Source organism: Macrobrachium nipponense, chromosome 6 (genome assembly GCF_015104395.2).
Source record: "Macrobrachium nipponense isolate FS-2020 chromosome 6, ASM1510439v2, whole genome shotgun sequence".
NCBI classification, from domain to species: Eukaryota; Metazoa; Arthropoda; class Malacostraca; order Decapoda; family Palaemonidae; genus Macrobrachium; species Macrobrachium nipponense.
Genome location: NC_061108.1, coordinates 76,045,464 through 76,072,108, shown reverse-complemented (window position 1 = coordinate 76,072,108; position 26,645 = coordinate 76,045,464). Strand labels below are relative to the sequence as shown.

The following is a 26,645-nucleotide window of genomic DNA, read 5'->3' as shown; positions in this document are numbered from 1 at the left end:
TTTATAGACAGTCTTCGGAATAGCTATTTTTAGTGACTTCTATAAGCCATGTCTTTTATTTTGTTTGTTTGAATGACTTTTATGTCGTTGAATGTCTGTTTCATAAATAATTCTGTAACTCTAAGCATAAAGTGTTTGTTCCATTTCCAAGGTTAGAAACCTTGACCACCTTCCGTTCCCAAAGCAGAAGTCAATGTTGGGTCTTGACGATATCCACTTCTTTTGGGTTTGTTATACAGTATTAAGGTTTTAATACTGTACTTTTATTTTGATAAATTGAGTTCTCCTGTGAACTGTTTAATGCCATGCTAGGATGAGGGGTCCCTCTCACCAGGGAGGCCCAACAGGCAGGACAGCAATACTTTACCCTAAGTGTAACTGCTCTGGGATCCTCACTTGGATATACACTATACCCTGTGTGCCTTATGGGTTGTCTCATTAATTTTATATCCTCTTTGTAAAACAACTGGCATCCTGTTAGTAAAATACCTGGGATTATTATTAACATTAACCATAGTTTTATTTTGTGTAACAACAACCAGAACAGGCTGTTAATGTAAAAGCATTTTTGTGTATTTACAAAAACTGTATGCTATGGTAAATAGACTGTACATATTATATGCCATTACACATTATGTGCCATTACACTGTTTATAAGGACTTTGTTTTTTATGCCCTTAAAGGCAGAAATTTAAATACAGTACATTGTAACCTATTTTCTCTTTGTGTTTTGGGGTTAGTTCATATAATAATGTTATATAAGTTCCCCCATTACCATTGTAAAAACAAATAAAGTGCTGGAGTTCCTCAGTACCACTTTGAATCTAAAGCAGTTTGTATTTTTTAAATGAATTACAGGAACAATACAACGAGTAGATGAGGAAAGTGCTGCAACTTGGACAACTTGCAGCAAGTGCGGCAGTGCTGAAGTTGAGGAAACGTCTGAGGGAAACAAATGTTCTATATGTGGTCTTAATGCTGCTTTAAACAAACAGTATTATTTGGAAATCTGGCTTGGTTGTGGCAATGACTTGAAGCATGCTGACATCAAAGTAAAGGTGAGGATGTTAGATATAATTAAATTGGAAACTATTTACCTTTATTACAATTAAACCCAAAGAAATACTACCCTCTGAGAACACAAGGTGTCTAATTCATGTACAATACAATACCAGCCCGAGAAGAGTCCTTATTAGGCTCAGAGGTCTGGTTAAACTAATCTTTTATAATAATAATAATAATAATAATAATAATGTAAAATATTAAGGTTTTATGGAGGCATGTTTTCTTCTAATACTTTAAAGTTACTGTCATACAAAGTGAAATAAAACAGTAAATAATAATAGTAATAATAATAATAATTATTATTATTATTATTATTATTATTATTATTATTATTATTATGTGTGGCGCCATGGCAGAGTGGGTTAGGTCGTCAATTGACTGGTTAACCCTTAAACGCCGACTGGACGTATTTTACGTCGACATTTTTTGTCTCTCGGGTGCTGACTGGACGTATTTTACGTCGACATACAAAAGTTTTTTTTAAAATTTGCGGAAAAATACTTTTAGGCCTACCAGCCGAAAACTCTTGAATCACGCGCCTTGGGGGATGCTGGGAGTTCACGGATCAAGGTGTTGTTTTGGTTACAATCGTTACGCAGGCGCGCAAGCGCGAATTTCTTTCTTGCCGCACTAAAAAGTATCTGTGACACATCTCGGAAATTATTTCGTCACTTTGACATAATTTTTGTACCATTTTAAATTAGCCGTTACATGGAGTATTATATATGAAAATGTGCGCTTTTTTATGTAGAATACAACAATAAAATACTCATGATTGTAGCTTTTATCGGTTTTGAGATATTTTCATATAAATAACGATAAGTGCCAAAATTTCCACCTTCGGTCAACTTTGACTCTACCGAAATGGCCGAAAAACGCAATTGTAAGCTAAAACTCTTATATTTTAGTAATATTCAATCATTTACCTTAATTTTGCAATTAATTGGAAGTCTCTAGCACAATATTTCGATTTATGGTGAATTTATGAAAAAACTTTCCTTATGTCCGCGCGGTAACTCTTCCGAAAAAAATCATACATGTGATTGTGGTAATGATTGCACCATTTTAAATTAGCCGTTACATAAAGTTTTATATATGAAAATGTGCACAATTTCATGCACAATACAACTAAAAATAACCCATGGTTGTAGCTTTTATCAATTTTGAAATATTTTCATATAAAAAATGATAAGTGACAAATTTTCAAGCTTTGGTCAACTTTGACTCTACCGAAATGGTCGAAAAACGCAATTGTAAGCTAAAACGCTTATATTCTAGTAATATTCAAGCATTTACCTTCATTTTGCAACAAATTGGAAGTCTCTAGCACAATATTTCGATTTATGGTGAATTTATGAAAAAAATAACATTTTCTTTACGTCCGCGCGGTAACTCTTCCGAAAAAATCATACGTGCGATTGTGGTAATGTTTGCACCATTTTAAATTAGCCTTTACATAAAGTTTTATATATGAAAATGTGCGCAATTTCATGTAGAATACAACAAAAAATAATTGAAGGTTGTAGCCTTTCTCATTTTTGAAATATTTGCATATAAATCACGATAAATAGAAAAAAACCAAGTTTGGTCAACTTTGACTCTACCGAAATGGTCGAAAAACGCAATTGTAAGCTAAAACTCTTACAGTCTAGTAATATTCAGTTATTTATCTTCATTTTGAAACAAATTGGAAGTCTCTAGCACAATATTTAGATTTATGGTGAATTAAAAAAAAAAAACTTTCCTTCCCTCCGCGCGCGGATTCTCCGCCACAAATCTCCGAAATGCGTACGTCCCATTCTCGGAATATTTGCTCCGTTTCATATTAGGCATTTCATAGAGTTTTATATATGGAAATGTGTGCAATTTCATGTAGAATAAAACTAAAAATAATTGAAGGTTGTAGCTTTTCTTATTTCCGAAATAATTGCATATAAAAAAATATATAAAAAAAATTCGACATTCGGTCAACATTAACTCGTCAGATATGGTCGAAAACTGCATTTGTAAGCTAATACTCTTACAGTATAGTAATATTCAATCATTTGTCTTCATTTTGAAAGAAATTGGAAGTCTCTAGGACAATATTTAGATTTATGGTGAATTTTTGAAAAAAATATTTGTTTACGTCCGCGCGTTACGAATTCATGCATTATTTTGTGATAATATTTTCTCTGTGTTGCTTTTATCGATTTACAATGTGTTATATACCAAAATGATCGCAATTTAGTGTACATTACAACGAAAAAAAGTAACTTGTTACCTTTAACCGTTTTGCGCACAGTGCGATTTGAATACAATTATATATGAAATTTCGTTTTTGCGCTATCATATATTGCATTATTTATATATGATAATGATAATTTTTTCATTTCTGATGGTTGCATACTAAACTTCAGCCAATGAAAAAAAAAGGAGCCAAAAATGAACTCTTAATCTTGAAAACTAAGTGCGCTGTGATTTTTTGAAAAAAATATTTTTTCTGCTTCCGCGCTTACTCTGAAACACCTCCGGCACACGGGAGACATTTTTTTTTTACCGCTTCGGCGTTTAAGGGTTAAGCAACATTGGGGCTGGTCAGTCGTTGGATGGGTGACCGCTCTCCTCGGTGTTGATTCCTTGGGAAAGGATCTTTACCATAATTTCCTCAGTCTACTCAGCTGTAAATGAGTACCTATCCCTGATGGGGTAGGGTCCAGCTATGGGTTAAATAGCAAAACTCAGCAATGATGTTAAGAAATGAAGGAATAAACGACAACGACGTAAATGGAACCTCTGGCAACAGAGGAGCTTTGTCCGGCAGCCAGGTATTCAACCCAATTGAAGGAGAAGACAGTCAGGTACTTGGAGGTCGTCATCCAGCAACTGACCACCACAATGACAGTAACCAACAGCCTGAGATTGGAGCTACAGAAGCAAACCAGAGGAAGAAATGGACAAGAGAAGAAAATAAGGAAATATGGAGATGCTACATCAGAAGCAACCCGACGGAGAAAGGATATAGAAGAACGTTGGTCAACATCTGGAATGAGAGGAATAACACCCCCTAAACAGAGCAGAGGCTGGCAGACCAAGTAAGGAACATAAAGAAAAAGAACTGGCTCTCCCCAACAGAAAGAGAAGAACTGGAAAGGGAAATGTCACACGACAACGAATTACAGAAGACGACAGGGGTGATGAGGTATCAAACAACGACACATGAAGAAACACCGCAAATAAAAAACTCTTAATGTTTGGTTCTGTTTACCAAAACCTTTTATTTAGTTTGAGAGCCTGAGCAAGGGATCCAAAGTAGATCTAGTTTTCCTAATGCCAAACTGGATTGGAGAAAGCAATTTATTTGTTTCTAAGTGCCATACAAGTCTGGTGTTCATCATCTTTTACATCAGCTTACAAACACAACTGGTGAGAGCTATTGGTATGTAGTTACTGGGTAAAGAAGGATTCTTGTTTGGTTGCTTCATGGGGATGATTAATTATCATTTCCAGTTCCTAGAAATAATCAAGTTTCCCAGATTTCATTTATTATATCTAGAAAAAATGTCTTGACTTTTCTGGGAGATATTTCAGCATTTCATAAACTATTTTATCTTCACCAGGTAAAGATGCTTCGGTATTTTGCAAGGCATCTTTCAGTTCCTGGCTGTGTAACTTTTGCATTATATGGTTTAAAATAATTTTCACTTAAATCAAGAGAAATCTGGGCATTTCTAATGCCTTGGAATTCTCGAGAATAGTTGTCACTACTCGATATTCTTGAGAAGTGCTTTTCTAATTTTTCTGCAACCCTATCTGGTTGGGTAATTAGGTCACCGTTTATCTTAAGGGTAGGCAGAGGTTAAGTACAAATTTGCCATTTAGTTTTTTCATTTTCCTCCATATTGTTTTGGATGGTGTTTTTGAGCTAATGCCATTTATGTAGCACATCCACTACTTTCTTTTTGCCTTTTTAAAATATTTATTTTGCTTGGCCACAGCACATTGGTAAATAACTTTGGCCTGTGCAGTTCCACTCCTCTTGTATTTTTATGAAATTTCTATTGATCTTCCTCATACTACTGCAGGTTTTGTTCCACCAAGGAACTGCTGGTCTAGAGGGTTTTCTTTTCGTTGTTGGAATAGAGGCAACTGCACTGTTGATGGTAGTGTCATTAAAATAATTATACGCCTCTGAAATGGATGGAAATGATTTTACATTCTTCTCCATGAGAGCACTCACTAAATTTCTTCCAGTCTACTTCATCTACCTTCCATTTAGGAGGTAACTCAGACAGCTGATTCTTAACTGATTTTATATGAATTGACAAGTGGTCACTGACTCCCATTTGGATATTCATTAACTGACCATTCATAATCAATATAAGTACTAGATGAGCAAATGCTCAGATCAATAGCCGAGTAGGTATAGGAGTAGATATGATATGTCATGGCTCCGTTATTAAGTAGAGTGATATCATGACCATAATACCCCTCCAACATCCTACCCTTTGCGTCTACCATGTTCTCACCCCAAATGGGGTTGTGAGAATTAAATTCTTCAAGGAAGGGGAAAGGAGTAGGAAGCTGATTAATCAGTAAATGAGTATCTTTATAAGTGAAATCCAAATCAGGAGGAAGGTAGATGGAGTAGACTGTAATCTGTTTGTCTAAAATGAAAGTTACTGCTACAACTTGGAGATGAGTATTAATTGATAGCAAGGAGTGTTGCAACGACTTATGTGCAATAATTGCTGCACCTCTCCCTTTATCTCTATCTCCTATTGGTGGTGGAGAATTATATATGCTGTAATTTAATCCTGGACTATATGTATTGTGTTCTTCCAAGCCTAGTTTCCTGGAGACACACAATGACACAATGCCTAGGTAATGGTCATGGAACAGTACCTTCAGCTCTTCGCTTCGGGCCCTGAGACCTCTACGGTTCCATTGTAATATTGATGTGAAATCTACTTTTTGGGCTTGGTGGAAGGTCCTTTGGTTGGAGCCTTCTCATTGACTCTTCTGTTTATGAGAATAATCAAGAGATGATTTGGAAAGGACTGGTCTTGACTGGTTTGGTTTATTATCTGTTAATTTACTAGTCCCATTTTGTTTCCCTTTCTTGTCAAATTGTTTGAATTCAAGCTGGGGTTTTTGCATTGAGCTTAGTACTTCATATCTATTACTAAGTGATGAAAGTTTAATTAGATTTGATGGCGGAAAGGATGAGGGGGAATGTCTCCTCTTTTGGTGCTTTTGCTCCTCAGTCATCGTTAAATCAGGCAGAGGTGCAGCCTGTTTCAAAAATTTTAATAGAAAAACCAAGAGCTTTACACAAGAGTTGCTCGTAACCTTGAATGTTTTCTTTCACAGTAAAATAAAAAACACAAATTCTTTAAAATTATTTATTTGTATGAAAGTTAAGATTACGAAATGGCATAGATACAACTCCGATGGCTGAAGTCCTGTTCCCAATCGCTAATCATAAATTGATAACTACTGCTTGTGGTGGAAAGACCTTCACTCATGGAAATTTTTGAAAACCTATGGATTCTGAAAACAACAACAACAGACTATCATTTTCGAGTCCAACCATATTTAATAAAATAAAGACTATCCTCATGTAAAAAATTGTGTATATCATTGACCAACTTATCACGGAAATTACCTAAATCAGCTGCGTGAAAGAACCAGAAATTGAATCAGTGTCTTCCACTAAACCACTGTCCTCCTTAACAATTAGCAACTGCCTAAAAATCAAAGGGCAATTACACCAATGGTAATAACAAAGTTCCAAAATTTATACACATTTATGGATATCAAAACAAGAATCCATAGAAAATTTACAGGTTCTGAAAGCGTGGTAATAATTAAGAATAATTAAAAACCCCCTAACCTAAGCTTTACCATACGCCACAAATCGTAGGAAACTTACTGGGCAGGAAAGGTTCAACCATTGACTCCATAGAAGTGTTGATGACGTAGCCTTCAAAGACGACGACTGAAGAGGCAGAGACAGGTGGGTCGGCAAGAATATGTTACATAGTTAATGTAGATGCTTCTTCAATACACAAAGCATTCTCTTACGAGGGAGTAGAGTTCACCATTTATCTTCAAATATAATCCAGTGGTTCCAGGTTGGAACCTGAGCTTGAACTGCTTTTCCTTCTTCGTGGCGGGTCGAGGTAGATATGTTTTATTCTTCCAAGAATCGCGAAATGCAAAGGCCGTCGTCCTTCCATAAAAAATCAAGGATGAGGAGGACGAACTGAAACAGGTAAAAGAGCCAGCAGGGCCATCTAGGTGTTGCGCAATCTTTTAAACTCCCATGTTCCTTTTAGAATTTGTTTAGTATGGCACGGGGGTTTAAAGGACTACTTTAATATGAAAATAATATACAAATAAATTTTCTGTAAAATCTTAAACAGCTGCGACAATTCCAAGGTGGTTGGGTCGAGTGCCATCTTATCTGCCTCGGAGGCTTACACTGTAGCCTCAACAGGCCGAGCACCTGACCTAGATGGCTGGGCCACTACCACAGGGGTTGATGCATCTGCTACATTAGAGGATACTGCCACTGCACCCCTAGTGGGAGAAGCTTCTGTGACAGCTCCACATCGGGAGTTACCATTAGAACTTACGAGATGCTCAAACTACATACTCGTATGTAAATACTATTTAAGAGATGCTCAAACTGCATGTGTAGAGACTATCAAGCAAGGCCTCTCAGAAAGGAGATTGTTAATGGAGGCAACAGAGAACATCTCCAGTACTTGTAGGGATTTGACTATCAGTTTTTACTACGTATAATTATAGGAGGAACCTTGACTCAGTGAAGCCTTAGCCAACTTCTTAATGCACTTGAGAATCCAAAAGATGTCTATCTCTGCAGTAAAAGGTTACTGGTCTGCACTAGTCAGGTCTTTGAACTATGGGGACTTAACATAAATTCTTCCCTTGAGCTCAAGAGGCTTGAGTTACCTCCAAGAACTATAAGTTGACCCAATGGGCTCCCAGCTTTGCGTTGAGGTCTTGCAAGTCCTTCTCATAAGGTTCTGGAATAGACCATCCTAGCTGCTTCACTCATAAGACAGCACTTCTTCCAGATGGTGTAGTTAACTCCATGCCATTACTGGCAAGGTAGCCATAACTCAATTTAGGGTAGACAAAACTATTTGTGGCTTGTTATGCTAATATGTAGCTTTCTTTCTCTCATGCTATTATGTAACTTTCTTTCAAGGTCAAGAATAAGTAAGTTCTCTTTCATCTTGTTGAGACAATGCATTTGCATCTCAGAAAAATTAAGGAGTTTAGGGTAGATCTAGATAATTTTTTGCCGAGTTTGTTCAGAGAAGTCCATAACAGAAAAGACAATTTGCTCAGGTGGTTAATTTTAAAAACATGCAACACTTAGATGTGAATCTGCTTACACTAAAGCCCTTATAGATGAGATTATTATGCTCTAAACTTCTTGCTTTATATAAAAAGAAATCCTGATGTTTCACTGTGTTTTAACTACCTTGGCCACTTTTTTGTCTAAATTTTTGCACAAATATTTGATTCCTTGTCCTTTGGCCCAATAGGTATTTCAGGATAAAACTCTGCCTGCATCAGTTGGTAATTTTGACTTAGGGAAATCCTCTTAACCAACTAATCCTGGTCTCCTGTTAGGCATAAATTATCTAACCTAATTTTGGGTACATATCCTTCTTGGATGTATATATAGCCATGAAACTACATGTCTGCCACTAGCCAGGAACCTATGCATGTCCACTTTACCTGATAGGTTATAAAGTCCAACACATGATCTCTTTTGTTTCAGAGCTTTGTATTTTTCACATTACTTGATCCCAGGAGCTCCACATGTCCCTTCATTTATATGTACTACTAGTTATTTTTTTATAATAAGGTACAGTAAACGGCAAAGTGTTTGCCTTATAATTAGTACGGTAAACAGCAAAGTGTTTGCTATATAATTAGGTACAGTAAACAGCAAAATGTTTGCCTTATAATTAGGTACAGTAAACGCCAAAGTGTTTGCCTTATAATTAGGTACAGTAAACACCAAAGTGTTTGCCTTATAATTAAGTACAGTAAACACCAAAGTGTTTGCCTTATAATTAAGTACAGTAAACACCAGTGTTTGCCTTATAATTAGGTACAGTAAATACCAAAGTGTTTGCCTTATAATTAAGTACAGTAAACGCCAAAGTGTTTTCCTTATAATTAGGTACAGTAAACACCAAAGTGTTTGCCTTATAAGTAAGTACAGTAAACGGTAAGGTGTTTGCCTCCTAGCCTCACTGATGGATCCATGTGAGGCTTGCCAGCTGTTGCCAATCTATTTATTTCTACTAAGGAACATGTTTGGGATTTTTAGTGACACATAATGGGGCAAGGTAAAAGTAATGGATTTGTGCATGAAAATTAATTTTAATTAAAATTAATTTTATATAAGTATTTTCTTATATCTTATCTTATTTTACAGCTTTATCAAACAACAATTCAGAAACTTTTGAAGTCTTATCCAGAAAGAGAGTCAGAGGTAAGTGATTTGAATCAATTTCAAGGCAATTTTTAATAGAGAATTATAACAAGTATACATACTATAGTTTCATTATAGTACAACCTTTCTGATAAAGCATAAATAAAATATGAGTCAGTTAAGTGATATAGGACAGTGTGATGACTGGACAGATTTATTGGTCAGAAATGGACATACATAAGGGGGCAGTGTGGACGGAATTGTAATGTCCATCACGCTTACATATGAAAAAAGGGAGCGGACCCCGCTGTGATTGTGCTTTCTCGCACCTACAAATACTCATATAATTAAGCGTACAGGATGTGTAAATTTATGATACATATATTGGCGGAAAAGCCGTAAACTGCTCTACATTTTGGTATATGTAAAAAAGAGTTATATACATTGGGAGGACAGACATTTTGATGGAAATATCATCCTTACAAATACTCCTCCCCCAAGACAATGATTTTGGTAAAAATCATTGGATGATTGGTCATCAGTATCTTACTGGAGGGTGGAGGAGTCCACGGGTTCGTGATTCCATCTGTTGGGGCATGTACTCCCATGTCCTCCGGCTCCTCGTCTTCAGACGAGTCGGACAGCAGGATGGCGACCCTGGTAGTAGACCCGGGGGGTTCGACTGGTGTCTTTGGGTGGCCTCAGCGACGTCTGGGAGCGCTGGCGGGTCCCGACGGAACGTCTTTCTAAGGGGAAGGCCTGCGAGGTACTTCATCAGGAATCCAGGCAGGTTTTAGCTGGTTGATGGAGACCCAGTCCTCACGGCCGTTGATTGCGATGAGGAACGCCTTCTTCGCTCAGCGGACGACTCAATACAGTCCTTGATAAGGTCTCGTTACGGGCAGGCGGGTGGCGTCATTCCTGATGAAGACGTGTACGCAGGAATCCAAGGCTTTCGGTCAGAACTGCTTCATTGTGTCAAAGAAGGTTTCACAGCAGGGAATGAATTTCCGGGTTGCTGCACAGAGTCTGGACAAGGGGACGTCCTTCTCGTGGCTGTTGACTGGGAAGAATTCTCCTGGCACCATCAAGGTTCCCCGTATACCTTCTCCGCAGATGATGGGGTTGCCGATAGCTCTTGGGGCAATGCAAAGGCCGAGAAGGACCTAGGGTAGTTGTGCCTTCCAGTCGGGGCCTGTGCAACGTGCCATCAGGGAGGCCTTGGGGGAGCAGTGACTCCTTTCCACCATGCCGCTTGCTGCGGGGTTGTAGGCCGTGGTGGTTGGTGCTTCGTTGCCATCAGGTGTACCAGGGCGGTCCAGAGTTCAGAGGTGAAGGCAGTTCCTCATGACATCGTCTGGCACTCCAAAACGGTTGATCCAGCTGGAGAGGAGGGCTTCGGTGCAGGCATCAGCAGTGACTTCCAACATTGGGGTGGCCTCTGGCCACCTGGTGGACCGGTCGACCACCGTCAGGAGGTATCTGGAATCGTCGGAGGGGGGAAGCGGGCCGACGACGTCTACATGTATGTGCCTGAATCTCCGCTTGGGTTGGTGGAAGGTGCCTACTCCTGGTTCGGTGTGCCTTCCTGTCTTGCTGCTCTGGCATGCGATACAGTTCTTGGCCCATTCCCGGGAGTCCTTCTTGATGCCGGGTCACACGAACTTCTCCGTGCGGAGCCTGGTTATCGTGCAGGGCGACGGATGTGAGAGGCCGTGTATCATGTTGAATACCAGCTTCCACCAGGAGGCTGAGACCAAGGGCCGCAGGCAGCCAGTGCTGGTGTCGCAGAGGAGCGTTGTTTTGGGAGGACCAAAGGGGGATGTCTTCCCACTGGAGGGAGGTGATGGCAGTGCGGTAGTCTGGTACTTCGGGATTGGAGGTTTGCTCCTGTGCTAGGTCCTCATAGTCCATGCCGAGGTGCAAGGAATTTATTTCAATTCTTGAGAAGGTGTTGGTTACAGGGTTCCTCCTGCCGGGGATACACTCGATGGAGTACCTGAACTCGGATATGGCTGCGAGGTGTTGCTATGTCTTGCGGACCAAGTGTCTCCCACATTGACAAAGTCGTGGACCAGAGGCTGTTGGTCTGTCCTTATTTGTAAACGGGATGCCTTCCATGAGGTACTTCAAGTGGCAGACAGCTTGATAGACAGCGAGAAGCTCACGGTTGAAGGTGCTGTAGCAGGTTTCAATTTCCTGCTGAAGAAGGCCAGCGGTGTAGGGACTCCGTTGGTTAGCTGTTCCAGGACGGCACCACAGGCGATGTTGCTGGCATCGGTTGTGAGAATCGGGGGTGCGTCGGGATCCTGGTGGGCCAAGGTTGCAGTTCTGGTGAGGGTCGCCTTGGTGCGATTGAAGGCGCGCTGCTGGGCCGCCTCCCATACCAGCCTCTTTGACTTGCCCTTCAGGACCTTGGTCAAAGGGTACATGGTGAGGGTAACGTCAGGGATGAACCTCCTGTAGTAGTTCACCACCCCGATGAACTCCTGTAGGGCCTTGAATGTCATCGGTGTCGGGAACTTCTCCACTGCAGCTACCTTTGATGCCACGGGGCACACTCCTGCTGGAGTGATTTCGTGGCCCAGGAAATCCACCTTCTCTGCACTGAAGGTACACTTATCGAACCGGACGACAAGCTCGTTCTCCTGCAAGGGCTTGAGGACTGCCCGGACGTGGTTCAGGTGTTCCTCCGGCGATCTGGAAAATATGAAAATGTCGTTTACGTTAGCAGATGCAGAAGGGTAAATTACTGAAGATGCTGTCCATTAGGCACTGGAAGGTAGCTCCAGCATTCCACAGGCTGAAGGTAGAGAAGGCAAAGATGAAGGACCTGAAGGGCATGATGATTGCTGTCTTCAGGATGTCATTGGGATGGACGGGGACTTGGAAGCAAGACTTTAGGAGGTCCACCTTTGAAAATATCTTCGCCATGGGGAGGAAACCAGTGAGGTCCTCCATGTTCGGCAGGGGTAGCTGTCGGGCGTGGTGACAAGGCTGAGGCGAAGGTAGTCCCCGCAGCGCCTCCATGTGCCGTCTGCCTTCCTCACCATGTGGAGGGGGAATGCCCAGGGGCTCGCAGCCTTCTTGCAGATACCCATCTGCTGCATCTCAGCGAACACATTCTTGGGTTCCTGGAGGAGCTTTGTTGGGAGGCGACGGGTTGGGGGCCGTTAGTTTCAAGGTGGTGGTACACACGTGCTTGGACGCAGCCCCTGCTGCCTAGTGGAGCTTGGGTCAGAAGACGTCTGGGAACTCCTGTAGGAGGGAGCCATACTTGTGGGGGAGGATGGAGCAGATGGCAGGAGCCCTGGGCCCCTTGGTGAGTGAGCGAGAGAGGCAGGTTTCCATGTCCAGGAGGCGTTGGCGGGCTACGTCCACTTTGAGCCCGCCGTGGTGGAGCAGGAAGTCTGCTCTGAGGACGGGGGCACTGACATCCATGATGACGAAGGGCCATGTGTAGGTCTGACCCAGGAATGCGATGGTTTGAGTCTTGGTGACATAGGAGTGAATGGGGGTCCCATTGGCAGCTACGAGGGCGGGAATACCGATTGCATGGCCCCAGTGTCGACCAGCATCAGTTGGCCGGAGATCGTGTCTTTGACGTAGAACCCTCTGGGGTGGGACCTGGCTACTGCTGCCGCCAAGAAGGGTGGTTTTGGGCACCACCTTCTTCGTTTTTTGGAGGCATGAAGGAGCAGGGGCACACGCACTTCCTTGCTTTTTTTCCGTATCTCTGGTGAAAGATACATCAGCTGACGTTCTGGAGGGCTGTGTCGATCTCCACCTCCTCGAGATCTTCTTGCTGCAGGCTGTTGGCCGACAGCGGGGAGGTGAGTTTCACGGCGCGGGTGGCGTTGTGGAGCTTGTGCGCTTGTTCCACCAGGCTCTCCATCTCCATGTTGTCGGTGTCCTCCATCTGGCCGCGTACTTGAGGGGCGAGTTGGCAGGGGAAGAGATGCCTCAGGATGCTTACTTCCTTCCTGCGCCCCTGGGAATCTCTCTCCGGCAGCAATACAAGGGCCTGTAGCTTGTGCCAGGCTAACCTCGGGTCCTCGGTGGTCATGGGGTTGACCACCAAGTCGAAAATTTGGGTGACTCGGAAACCGGGAGGGAGAGGATCCGGATCAGCTGCATCTTGAGGTTGTTGTAGGGGATCTCTCTGGATAGGGTGGACATCCATGGGGTGAGACGGTTGAATACGTCCTTCGGGAGAGCTGAGGCGACCAGGTCCAACTTGGTGTCCTCTGTGGTGATCCTGTGGAGCCAAACTGGATATCCTCACGTTGAAGCCAGGATGCAACGTTCTGCCGGGAGGAGGGTGGCAGTTTGACGGAGTGGTAAGGAGGAGAACAAAAGTAACATGAAAATATATGCAGTTTATAAAAAACTTATCCCTTTAAGTCTCTGCCTTTATAAAATACTGTCTGAGCCAGAGTTGGGTTAAACTATATCTTATAATCTTTGATACTATATCTGTGAAGTTACTATTCATGTTGTGATTGTAATTCTGATCTCATCTTATGGCACAATAATTGTAGTACTTACTTAATATAGAACTAACAGATGCTCACTATCACTTGCATTTGCTAGTTCACATATCCGCACCATACCCATACCCATATCTGTACCATTTCAACATCTGCACCATACCCATATCTGTACCATACCCATACCAATTCCAATACCCATATCCATTTTGTGCCCATACCATACCCATAGCAATAACCATATCCATACTTATACCCATAGCGATACCCATACCCGTATTATATCACACCCATGCCTATTGCTAAAAATTATTTGTAATTGTGTCCAAAGTCATCATTAGGGTTAACAGTATACAAATTCACAATTCTGAGAAAGGTGTAAAGTTGACAAAAATGTCACGAAAACATGAGGATAGGACTCAAAAGTGGCTTCAGAACCTTATGAGTTCATCTTCATCATCCATCATTCACAAGACATGTCAACTTCTACATAGTAAGTTGTGACAGTGAGAGAAAAATAGTAAAAATAGGGCCAATGATGGATACAAGTACTTGTATGGGCATAAGGTTGGTTGGTTTGTGGATTTTAGGTATACATGCCAAATACTGGGGCAACTGAGGCCATTCAGCGGTTATACTCTAACATTAATATATTTAAATAAACAAATCTGTAAAATTTGATAAGTTAAATTCTGAATTAAAGTTAATTTTCTTTGAAAAAAAAAAAACATTAGTTTACTGATATCACAATTATTATCAAGTACCTTACTCATGGTCCTGCGGTATAGTAAGGTAGCTCCCCTTGCTTGGGTAAAAACTGGGCAGTCAGTTAATAAATACTTTACTGTTAAAACTTCTAAGACAGGAACTGCAGATTGGGCATGTCCCCTTCTCCACTTTGGATAACGTATCTATGCACAGTATGTGTATTTGTATCCTATGTGCAGCTCTTTTTGATTGATTGATTATGAAATTTAGGTCTGGAGGACCAAGTGTTGGAACCCATCAGGATAATTCAGCACAATGAAAATGAAAGATATAAATTAGTTTGATAAAATAGGAATAAGTGAATGATACAAGTGTTCAAATATGAACATAAAAAATAAAGAATGATGATAGATAAAACCGATAAAAAATAATTATCAAAATTTTATATTTAAAAATATATATTTGTAAAATAAAAATTATTAAAATCTTTACTAAACATACTGAAATCATATCTCATTAAAATAACCAGATTCTTTCAGATAACCCATAAAGTTATCTACCTCAACACCATCATTTAAAATTTCTAAAATAGTCTTCCCAGCTATTAAGTACTTTACCTTAAGGCGATTAAATCTAGGATAGTACACCAGCATGTGCTCAACAGATAGCTGACCATCACAGTGAGCATAACTGGGGCCCTGGCTCTCTCCAAAATGTAAATATGGGTGAAACAGGTATGGCTGACCTAAGCTGTGTTAGGATAATCTCAAATCTTCTGATGTGATTAAAACCCGGACTCCAAAAATCAATACTTTTCCCAATACAGTAGTGCCTCAGGATACAAAATTAATACGTTCTGAAGCGGCCTTCGTAACCTAATTTTTTCGTATCTTAAACCACATTTTACATGTAAATTGCCTAATTCGTTCAAAGCCCTACAAAAACACCCCAGTAAATTTTATGATAAAGCTAAATTGACCAATAAAAAATGAAATACAACAATTTGGACCATTCAATACATAACTTAAACTACATATACTACTATGTACTACATACCTGTAAATAAAGTGTATTAGTGTACATAGTACATGTACGTACATACGTATGTAGTAAAATGTGGAACCTTACCTTTCGAGTGAGGCGATCTCCAAAAGTGGCAACAGAGGAGGACAAATGGCAGAAAACACGAACACTTAACTTTACGAAACACATTAAAAAATGGCAGAAAACATTAACACTAAACTTTACAAAACACATTAACAAATGGCAGAAAAAATTAACACTTAATTTTAAAAAAACTTAAAATTAAATTTTTTTTTTTTCTTTTTTGATTTTTACTTTTTTTTTTTTTTACTTGTTTTTTTTTTTTTTTTTTTTTTTTTTACAAAATTTCAATTTCTTCACCACTTTCAACTTTCTGTTTTTTCGTATCACTTGGATCTTCCTGTTTGCTTATTCCTACTAAAGGCCTCTTTAAAAAATAACTATCCAAGGAAGATTGCTTCTGCCTGCTTTTGACAATATTCCTGAAGCGACTCAGGCAAATGTCATCGAACTGCGCAAGCATACGACCTGTGTAAACCTTTTCGGGGTGTCTCTTTTCTACAAATGATTGCACTTTATGAAAAGCAGCTAGAGCATCCTTAATTTCTCCCGTTGTCATAGGGTCCTCCTCCAACTCCTTCAGGTCATCCGTCGTAAGCTCCTCTTGGTGCTCCTCGAGAAGGTCATTGATGTTGTCCTCGTCAACGACCAGCCCCATGGACTTGCCGACAACAACGATCTCGTCAAGATCTGGTTGTGAAACAGTTTCAGGATCATCCACTGTTTCTGAATCTGCATCAGCTTCGCCCACGTCGAATCTCTTGAAGTCTCGGGCGGATACGTAGGCAGGCCAGAGTTTCCTCCACGAAGAATTCAAGGTTCGCCTCGAAACCTCCTGTCAAGCTTGATTGATGAGTCGGATGCAGATCACGATATCGAAATGCTCCCTCCAAAATTTACACAAGGTGAGATTTGTGGTATTGGTGATGTCGAAACATCTCTTGAAAAGATGTTTCGTATACAGCTTCTTGAAGTTCGGTATCACTTGCTGGTCCATGGGCTGGAGGAGAGGGGTGGTGTTAGGCAGAAGATAAAGAACCTTGATGAAAGAATACTCTGCTAGGATATCTTCCTCGAGGCCAGGAGGGTGAGCAGGGGCATTGTCCAACAACAGCAGACATTTCAGAGGGAGGCGCTTCTCTTCCAAGAATTTCTTCACTGTCGGGCCAAAACACAGATTTACCCACTCGGTGAACGAAAGTCTCGTTACCCAGGCTTTCGCATTAGCCCTCCACATCACTGGAAGCTTCTCCGTTAGCACTTTGTGGGCCTTGAAGGCTCGAGGAGTCTCCGAATGATAGACAAGTAGGGGCTTGACTTTACAATCCCCACTGGCGTTGGAACAAAGTGGGAGCGTAAGCCTGTCTTTCATAGGCTTATGCCTGGGTAGCTTCTTCTCTTCCTCCGTGATGTATGTCCGACGAGTTATTTTTTTCAAAAAAGGCCAGTCTCGTCACAGTTGAAGACTTGCTGAGAACTGTAGCCTTCCTTGATCGACATCTCGTCGGTCTTAATAAAGGCTTCGGCCGCTTTCGTGTCTGAGCTGGGAGCCTCCCCATGCCGCACCACCGAATGGATGCCAGTCCATTTCCGGAATTTTTCAAACCACCCACGAGAAGCCTTGAAGTCTGGGATTGGCGTCAATGTCCCTTCTCCTCCGTCGTCTTCGGCCTGGGCAATCAAATTGCCGAAAATAGTGCTGGCCTTGTGGCAGATTGCCGCCTCGTTTATTGTCTCGCCAGCGATTTCTTTGTCTTTTATCCATACAAGAAGCAGCCTCTCCATCTCATCATGCACATAGCTCCTCTTGTTGGACAAAATAGTCACGCCCTTAGAAGGTGTAGCTGCTTTGATGGCTTCCTTCTTCTTAAGGATGGTGCCTATTGTCGCAATCACACTCAACCGCATTCCAGCCTCATACTTCTTGATTATCTCCATCTTTGTCTCCATAGAAAGCATCCTCTTCTTTCCGTGAACTTCAGCAACTTTCTTGGGACTCATGACTATAAGTAATTAAGTTACTAATTAAGTTCTCACACAACACGATAAAGTACAAAGCGAAATAACTAACATGAATTTACGTTAACAAACCAAATCGTATATGTGAATGAACGAATTCTGTGTGCGTATGATAACGCTGGTGTGACGAAGTGGCCGAACGATGCCTTTACGTAGAGCATGATGGGATAGATGCTGACCAATAGGATAGCAGGATCTTACGGCAGTGCCTAGCATCAGGAACCAATGGGAGAGCGGGAGGATGGTGGCGAGTCTACAAAGTTAGAGGCGCGAGAGTTTTAAAATTGTTTTCGGTAGTCCGGGTGAATCTCGGGGCTTTACAGTAACACCCTTACGTAACCTGAATTATTTTTGTATGCAGAGGCAAAAAAATCTTTCGTAACTTGAATTTTTCGTAAGCTGGGACTTTCGTATGTTGAGGTTCCACTGTATTTGTGTACTTCCTATTTGTGGATAAAACAGGGGAAGTCCATCTCTGCTGCCATTTCTTACTGATGTATCTTCTAATAACTAGATGCATATCCAAATGGGGCACCTTATTAGTTAAGAAATCACATCTTGCAGCATCCTTTGCTTCATTATCAGCCAGTTCATTCCCTTCTATACCAGTGTGCCCAGGAACCCAACAAAACTTAAATGATTTGTGGCAAAAAAAGGTAAAAGAGCCATTCCTGGGTAAAAAAGCCATTCCTGGGCCTTTTGAATTAAGAGATGAGTCGGGTTAAACTTCTTTAGGGCTTCTAAAACACTTTTGAGTCACTATATATTGCTATGTATTTAAATTTCTTATCAGATGGATGATTTAAAGCATCAACTATGGCTGTTGCTTCAGCAGTGAATATGGATGAGGAGTCTGGTAGGTTTTTTATTACGATTCCCCCTCACACACCACTGCACAGCCCACTTCATCTTTTGATTTTGACCCATCAATATAGATTTTCCTGCCATTTATATGCCTCTCATCATGCTCCAAAATCTTAGACGACCTTTCTTCTTAATCTCTTTAGTGCATACATCTATTGCTGGAATAAACCAAGGAGGGATAGCAGGATGTTTAACTTGTAGGATCTTCAGCGTTTTTATATTTTCATCCTCCAGTTCACCCAGTTGTCTGATTTGAAATGGTATTGAAGATCTACTAAATCTAAAAAGACTTGAATCAGCCTGGTTCTTTGTCTCCTCAGCCTGTTTTGAGTTTGTTGCACAATGAGAAGGCTCCGGTGTAGGGGTGGAAGGTGAACATGGCCCTGTACATGATTTGTTGCGTGTTTGTGCACTTGGAGGTCCTACTTTCATCGTTTGCCTTCCAGAGTCAGGGGTCGTGACTTCTAAGCAAAGAATGATCTCCCTGACGTTCTCACATGGATCATTCGACATATCATGACTGTGTATGCGATTCGTCAAACATCCACGTATGTGATAGAGGTCCTACTTTCGTCGTGCCCCTTCCAGAGTAAGAAGTCCAGACTCTTCTAGGCAAAAGTGGTCTTCTTCTCCCTGATGGTCACTCATGGATCATTCTACATCACACGACCATGTACGTGATTCACCCTCCCACGTCCATATATGTGATTCATCGCACGTCCATGTTTGTGGTTCATTGCACGTCTATGTTCCAGTTTCTTTCTTGTCAAAGGTGAATTCAGGATCTTATTCCACCATTTGAGGGCATAGTTCTTCTGGTGTAAGAGATGATAACCTACCCAACGGTAATTCAGAAGAACTGTGCAATGCCTTTGGTCCACAGCAAGATGGATGTCCTCCAGAGGAAGATCAGTGGATTCATTCAATTGGGCCATCTGGCAATCATTGTGGGAATTGGAAGTCTTTGTGCCCAAGACTTCCAATCTTCTCAGGTAGGAAGAATTCTCATTTCATTGTTTATTTACATTTTAATCGTTCCTACGAGAATATTGGCTTGTCTCATTATTGGGATTTAGACCCACTCTCTGGTTAGGTACTTGAGTCTAGACCAAGAAGGCTTCAAGGCAAGGAAGGATAAAGAACTGCTGGCCTTTCTGACTTAGCCTAGCCTAAATGGTTGGGTTCTTAGCCTAGCAAGTAGTTGATGCGAGATACTACGCACAAATAATGCCAGAGAATAGTTATAGTTAAGGGTGACATACTAATACTATAGTAGAATACTTACGATACATGTACGATACATGTGTAGCTACCGAAATACCTAGGATGACTGCTGAAGCTGGCATGAGGGTTTAGTAGTGAGTATTTGTTGGTCTTATACAGTCACGTTAAGTCCTCTTGTCTTAGTAGGATAATGTAGAATAGCGTTACAAGTATGCATGCTTTTCTGGGCTCAGTTCGTGTCGCTGCGCGAAATATCCCTTTAATCCATTATTTCTAAGGTAAATGAACTAACAAATACCAGAGAATAAATAAAATAAAGAAAAGGTCAGTATAACTGACTCGCTCACCCTCCAATAGGGCGTCGGTATGAACACTAGGGCGAGTGAGACCACTACCACGAACCTCTTACCAATAGAAATCTCCTACGACAAAACCCCCACAAGAGGGGAGCCGACCCACAGAATGGGCAGCAACTACTACTACTCCACCCCACGCTACCGACTGCTGCGCCTCTGGTGGACATCCTTTCTGTTAGCACGTGCCTTACCAGACGTACTTTTTTGTCTCTGTGTTTTTCGTGCCCCTTTGTGAGGATTTTATCTAGTTATGGAGCGTTCAGCCATTGCATCAGCTAAGTCAAGTATTCCGTTAGGTTCCTACTTAGTTTTTTCCAGCTTTGAGTCAGTATTTGCCGTTTTTTAGGTATAAATACTGGCTCGCGGCCGGAAGCATGGCGGCATTGTTCTGCCTCGTGGCGGGTTCGTTCTTGGTCTTCCATACCTAGAACCTTCCCTTTTACTTTACGCTCTATTACTAGTTATCTATATTATGTTAGGGGTCCAGCCTACTTGGTTTATGTCATGCATGCATGTCTTCTTTTACCTTGCGTAGGCATTTACTTTCTATCCAGACCCTAGCCACAGCTCTTAGTATCGGCCCCGGCTAGCTTTGAGTGGTAGACTTTCTCTCGGGTTAGTCGTACACTCCTGGATTTTTTCTCCTACTGTTTTATTTTCCTACTTTCATTTTAATTTAATTTTTAGTGATTTTGTGTATTTTAGGTTAGCCTACGGCGTCTGGCACGTTAGCGTAGCCTAGGTTCTGTATATCATGGTCCCCATCAGTTTTATTGCTTCCTCTCATCAGTTTTGTTGCATCTACGATAGCATCTCGCTGATTAGTTTGGTTGCATTAACCTAGGCTATGTTTTTTGTGTGTTTTATCGAGTTACCGCTTCGTGGTCACCATGTGATCGCGAAGCAGCCAGGCGCCCGTCCAGTCACCCTGCCCTCCTCCCGCTCTCCCATAGAGCCGGGGGGAGGGAGGTCCGTCCTCGCTCGCTCCACCCGGGCCTGTCTCCCTCTCTCCCTACGCGGAGGGAGTAGGGGAGGCTGGACAGACCCAGGACTGGACTTGACCGTTCTCTCTGCTTCACGGTGCTTTGTTGTGACTGGGTAGGGGGATTGGCCTTCCCCCTCCTTTGTTACTCCGTTGCCCCGTTGTTTGCTCGAGTCTGTTTCGCCCGCTCGCTCCTTCCCGGATTGTCGGTGCTTTTTTATCTTACCGGAGCTCCGTCAATCACGAGGAAGGGAGCTGGTTCCCCGCTTACGGGCGGACCTCAGGCGTACAGTTGGTCTTTTAACTAACCATCCCGTCTCGTCGGTATACCGGGAGACGAACACCTCCGCGAACCGGAACTATTCCGGAATTTAGTGCTATTTATGCTTAAGTGTATTTTAAGTTTATTTTAAGCTATCATAAGTTTAATTTAAGCTAGCTTAAGCCGGGTTCCTCCCTTACCTACGTTGTCACACCGGATCATTCCGGGGTTATAGCCTATTCAGGCGGTAAGGGAGGGGTTATGCCCAAAATTTTTTCGCTCTCCGGCATGCATCGGAGTTCTATTAGCCTGTAAGTGATGTCTTTTATGGTACTCATGTATCTTTTCACTTACAGACCACCAACTGTGAGCATCCGGGATGCAACGCCATGCTCCAGGACCCCTGTGGACACGAAGTCTGCAGGTCCCACGCTCCGTGCGCGACTCTGCATGGGAATCTGCAGGTCTGGTTCCACGAAACCTGCACTATCTGTTACGATCTCGTGAGTCAGTTCTTAGACGGGGTAAGTATTTCCAACTCAGTACATAGATTCCAATAAATGTTTTAGATCTTAAGTTTAATTTTAATCTTTTATTTTAAGGTTAAGCTCTCTTTATATTGGGTATTACATCCCCGATAACTTTTAGGTTAAGCCTAGTCTTAGTTAAGTTTTAATTTTAAGTTTAAACTTAAAACTAATGAACGCCCTCTCTTCCAGGCTGCTGCCGTTAGAGAGACCGCTCTGGCAACCCTGAGGGCTTGGGTCGGCGGATTCAGGAAGAACGCCGCCAAGGGACAGCCCTACATCCTGGAGAAGAGGATGGCTGTCCTGCTGTTCCCTGGCGGCAAGTCGACTGGTTACGTCGACCCGGCAGAAGCAGCCCCGACTATGGCGGCGATCCAACAGCAGATCGCCACTTCGATAAAGGAACCAGGCCACGATATCTCATCGGAAGTCGCGACACTGGATTTAAATGTAGAACCGATGGTAGGTGTTGACAACCTGTTGGTCGAGGTAGGTACGTTGGACGCCCAAGGGCTTCCCTTGGGCGCCACTGGACCTTCTTCTCCTGCTAATTCTCCAGCTTCCTTCCAAGGCTTTACAGGAGCTGAGCTCCTTTATGCTTCACCCGACGCTTCGGTGAAACCTAAGATTAAGGGCCAGAGGGTACAGAAAACCCTCAAAAAGACGTCGTCGTCGTCCAAAAAGACTTCGTCGGCGTCAACATCTCGTAAGTCTCCGGCTGCAAACTCCGGAGCAGAGAAGTCTAGAGCTTCTGCTTCAAGCTCGAAGTCCTCGAAGAACAGGTCTTCCAAGGAGAGGCCCCGTACTCCGGCTGAGCCGGCAGTCTCTCCTCTCCCCTTGGTACCTGTTCCAAGTTATCCCTCTACCTCCGCAGCAGCTCCGGCTTTGGATCCCAATGCTGGATTGTTGCAACACATGGGAGACTTGGTCGGCTCTCTGAGGAGCAGCATGGAGCAGATGTTCTCCCGGTTGTCTGATAGGATTACGTCTCAGGACAATATAATCGCCGGACTTAATCAGGCCCCTCTAGCTACTCCTCCAGCTTTCAGTGCTGGACTGCTTCAGCTTCCACCTCATGACTCTCTGCCTCCGTTCTCTATGAACAACCCCTGGAGAGTGGCATCATACGCCCCTTTCCAGGACGGCCTTATCTCTATTCCGGAATGTGGTACTCGAAGGATTGAGGACTTCGAGTTCTATCCGGAGGGCCTCCAACCGCCGTTCATTGGCTACGCCAGACTTACTGACGCAGCCATGACTAGAGAAGATAAGGTACCGAAGGAGACAGTCCTTTACTCACGTGACCAGGCTCAGGTGTTTAGAGGAGATGGATTGTTCTAACACGAGAATACAAGCCTTTAAGAGTCCCTTCACCATTTTTACGATGGAGGAGGGAACTCCTCTTCCCTTTCTTACCAAGATAGCAACGGTCACCATTCCAGCTGCCCAGAAGGGGGAATCGTTACTTCAATTAAGGGAAGCAGACTCCACATCTCCTTTGCTCCCTTCACTTGGAGAATTGTGGGAAGAATTGCCTAACACCTTTTCGGCTGGCAAGCTCAAACCAGACTGTGCTATGTATCAGTTCGGCGAGAAGCTGCCTAAGCTTCCTGACAGCCTCATTCAAGCTGAATTTGAGGCCAAGTCTAGGCTCGCCAGGTCCATGAATACCATGGCAATGACGGAAGTAGCGGCTATTTCTTATGCTTCAGAGCCGCTCTTCAAGCTCCTGACTAAGTCCCAGACGCATACCGTCCAGTCTGACATGTTTGAGTTTGCTACAGCCAGGACTAACTGCCGGAAGCATGTCCTCCAGGAAGCAACTATTCGTCATGAGCCGAATAAGTTGCTTTCCTCCAACATCTGGGGGGCAGACCTCTTTCCTGAGTCGATGGTCAAGGAGGTCCAAGCTGAAGCAACAAGGCTCAACCAGAGCCTTAAAGATCGTTGGGGTCTCACAGCTAAGAGACGCCAAGACCAAGCTGCAAAAGGTAAGTCTCAGAAGAAACTTAAGCGTTACCAGCCTTACCAAAAGAAGCAGCAACGCTTTTACCCAGGCTGTTTCGGCTGTACCTATGGTACAATCAGCCCAACCCTCTACTTCTAAGGTTCAGTCACAACCTATTTATGTGATTTCCCCCCAGCCTCAGCCTTCCACCTCCTACGCTGTCTCCCCAGCCTTTAACCAAGTGTTCGAGGGCCAGGCCTTTCAGCACTATGACCGGTTTGGCAGGGGAGGAAGAGCTAGGGGATCCTTTCGTCAGAGAGGATCAGGAAGGTCTCTCAACAGGGGAAAACACTTCCGTGGAGGCCGCGGAGGTCACTCAACCCAGCAACAGTGAGAGCTCGAAGGTAGGAGGGAGGCTGTTTCTCTTCCGGCATCGGTGAGCATTCAGCAATTGGGCACAGAGCATTGTGTCAAAAGGCCTGGGTTGGAGTTGGATTGCGGATCCTCCTCCATTCAGACCATTCCTTCAACTTCCATCAAAAGAAATGACGGAGTATGCGGAGGACCTCCTTCAGAAAGGAGCAATAGCGAGAGTCAACAGATTAAAGTTTCAAGGTCGCTTATTCAGCGTGCCAAAGAAAGGCTCACAAAAAAGAAGGGTAATCTTAGACTTGTCCCGCTTAAACTTGGCCATTCGCTGCGACAAGTTCAAAATGCTGACTATCTCGCAGGTGCGGACCTTACTTCCCCGTGGGGCCGTCACCACCTCTATCGATCGTACAGACGCATACTATCATATCCCTATTGCAAGACACTTTCGCCCTTATCTGGGCTTCAAGATAGGAGATTAAGCATTCTCCTTCAAGGTAGTTCCCTTCGGTCTGAACGTGGCACCCAGGGTGTTCACGAAGTTGGCGGAAGTAGTCGTCCAACAACTGAGGTCTCAGGGGATAATGGTAGTAGCGTATCTCGACGATTGGTTGATTTGGGCTCCAACAGTCGAGGAATGTCACAAAGCCACACTGAAAGTAATCCAGTTCCTAGAGTATCTGGGGTTCAAGATAAACAGAACAAAGTCAAGACTCACTCCGGAGTCCAACTTTCAGTGGCTGGGCATTCAATGGAATCTATCCTCCCATACTCTGTCGATTCCATCAGCCAAGAGAAAGGAAAAGCGAAGTCAGTAAAGCAATTTCTAAAGCACAAATATGCTTCAAGGAGAAGCCAGGAAAGAATCCTGGGTTCCCTCCAATTTGCCTCAGTGACAAACATCTTGATGAAAGCCAAACTGAAAGACCTAACCAGAATCTGGCGCTCACGAGCAAATGTCAGATCCAGGGACAAGTTATCATCAATCCCACAGATTCTACGGAATAGTCTGCGCCCTTGGGCAAAATTGAAGAACCTGTCCATATCAGTACCCCTTCAGTTTCCTCCTCCGGGGATTACCATCCACAACGGACGCTTCATTAAGCGGCTGGGAGGATATTCTCAGTTCAAGAAGGTTCAAGGAACCTGGTCACCCCAGTTCCGCCAGCTTCACATAAAACGTATTAGAAGCGATGGCAGTGTTCTTGACTCTGAAGAGGTTACGTCCGCCAAAGAACTCCCACATAAAGCTAGTTCTGGACAGCGCAGTGGTAGTCCATTGCGTAAACAGGGGAGGCTCCAAGTCAAGACATCTGAATCATGTCATGGTAGCCATCTTCTCCCTAGCGGACAAGTTCAGTTGGCACCTCTCCTCCACCCATATAGCTGGAGTGAGAAACGTCATAGCAGATGCTCTATCCCGCTCAGTTCCTCTGGAGTCGGAATGGTCACTGGACAACAGTTCGTTCCAATGGATTCTCCGGAGGGTTCCAGGTCTGCAAGTAGATCTATTCGCATCTCAAGCGAACCACAAACTTCCATGTTATGTGGCCCCCAACCTGGACCCTCTGGCCTATGCCACGGACACCCTGTCCATAGATTGGAACAACTGGGAGAAGATTTATGTCTTTCCTCCAGTGAATCTTCTCCTGAAGGTACTGAACAAACTCAGGACGTTCAAGGGTCAAGTAGCTCTAGTAGCCCCAGACTGGCCGAAGAGCAATTGGTACCCTCTGATTCTGGAACTGGGTCTTCGTCCTCTTCGGATTCCCAATCCCAGGCTCTCCCAGTCAGTACAAACGAAGACTGTCTTCGCTTCCTCAGGAATTCTCAAAACCCTAACTTTATGGACTTCATGAAGTTTGCGGCTAAAAGAGATGCAGATATCGATCCCCGAAATATTCTTTTCTTGGAATCTGATAAAAGAGATTCAACTTTGAGACAGTATGATGCTGCCGTCAAAAAGTTGGCAATCTTCCTGAGAGAATCAGACATTAGAATCATGATAATCAATTCAGCTATATCCTTTTTCAGATCTTTATTCGAAAAAGGCTTAGCAGCTAGCACTATTACGACAAACAAGTCAGCCTTGAAGAAGATTTTTCAACTCGGTTTCAACATAGACTTGACAGATTCTTACTTCTCGTCTATTCCCAAGGCTTGTGCTAGACTTAGACCTTCAGTAAGGTCTATGTCAGTGTCGTGGTTCTTGAATGATGTTCTAAAGCTGGCTTCAGAAACAGACAATAAGACATGTTCATTT

The 26,645-nt window shown here is 42.9% G+C and overlaps 1 protein-coding gene across 1 annotated transcript in view; it reads left to right on the top strand.

The window, feature by feature from the left end:
- LOC135216180 (uncharacterized) overlaps positions 1 to 26,645 on the top strand; it is a 535,405-nt gene that overhangs the window by 477,941 nt on the left and 30,819 nt on the right. Inside the window, exons 12-13 of the mRNA XM_064251313.1 lie at positions 859 to 1,058; positions 9,533 to 9,589. Coding sequence (XP_064107383.1) covers positions 859 to 1,058; positions 9,533 to 9,589 — 257 coding nt within the window. The remainder of the gene's footprint in view (positions 1 to 858; positions 1,059 to 9,532; positions 9,590 to 26,645) is intronic.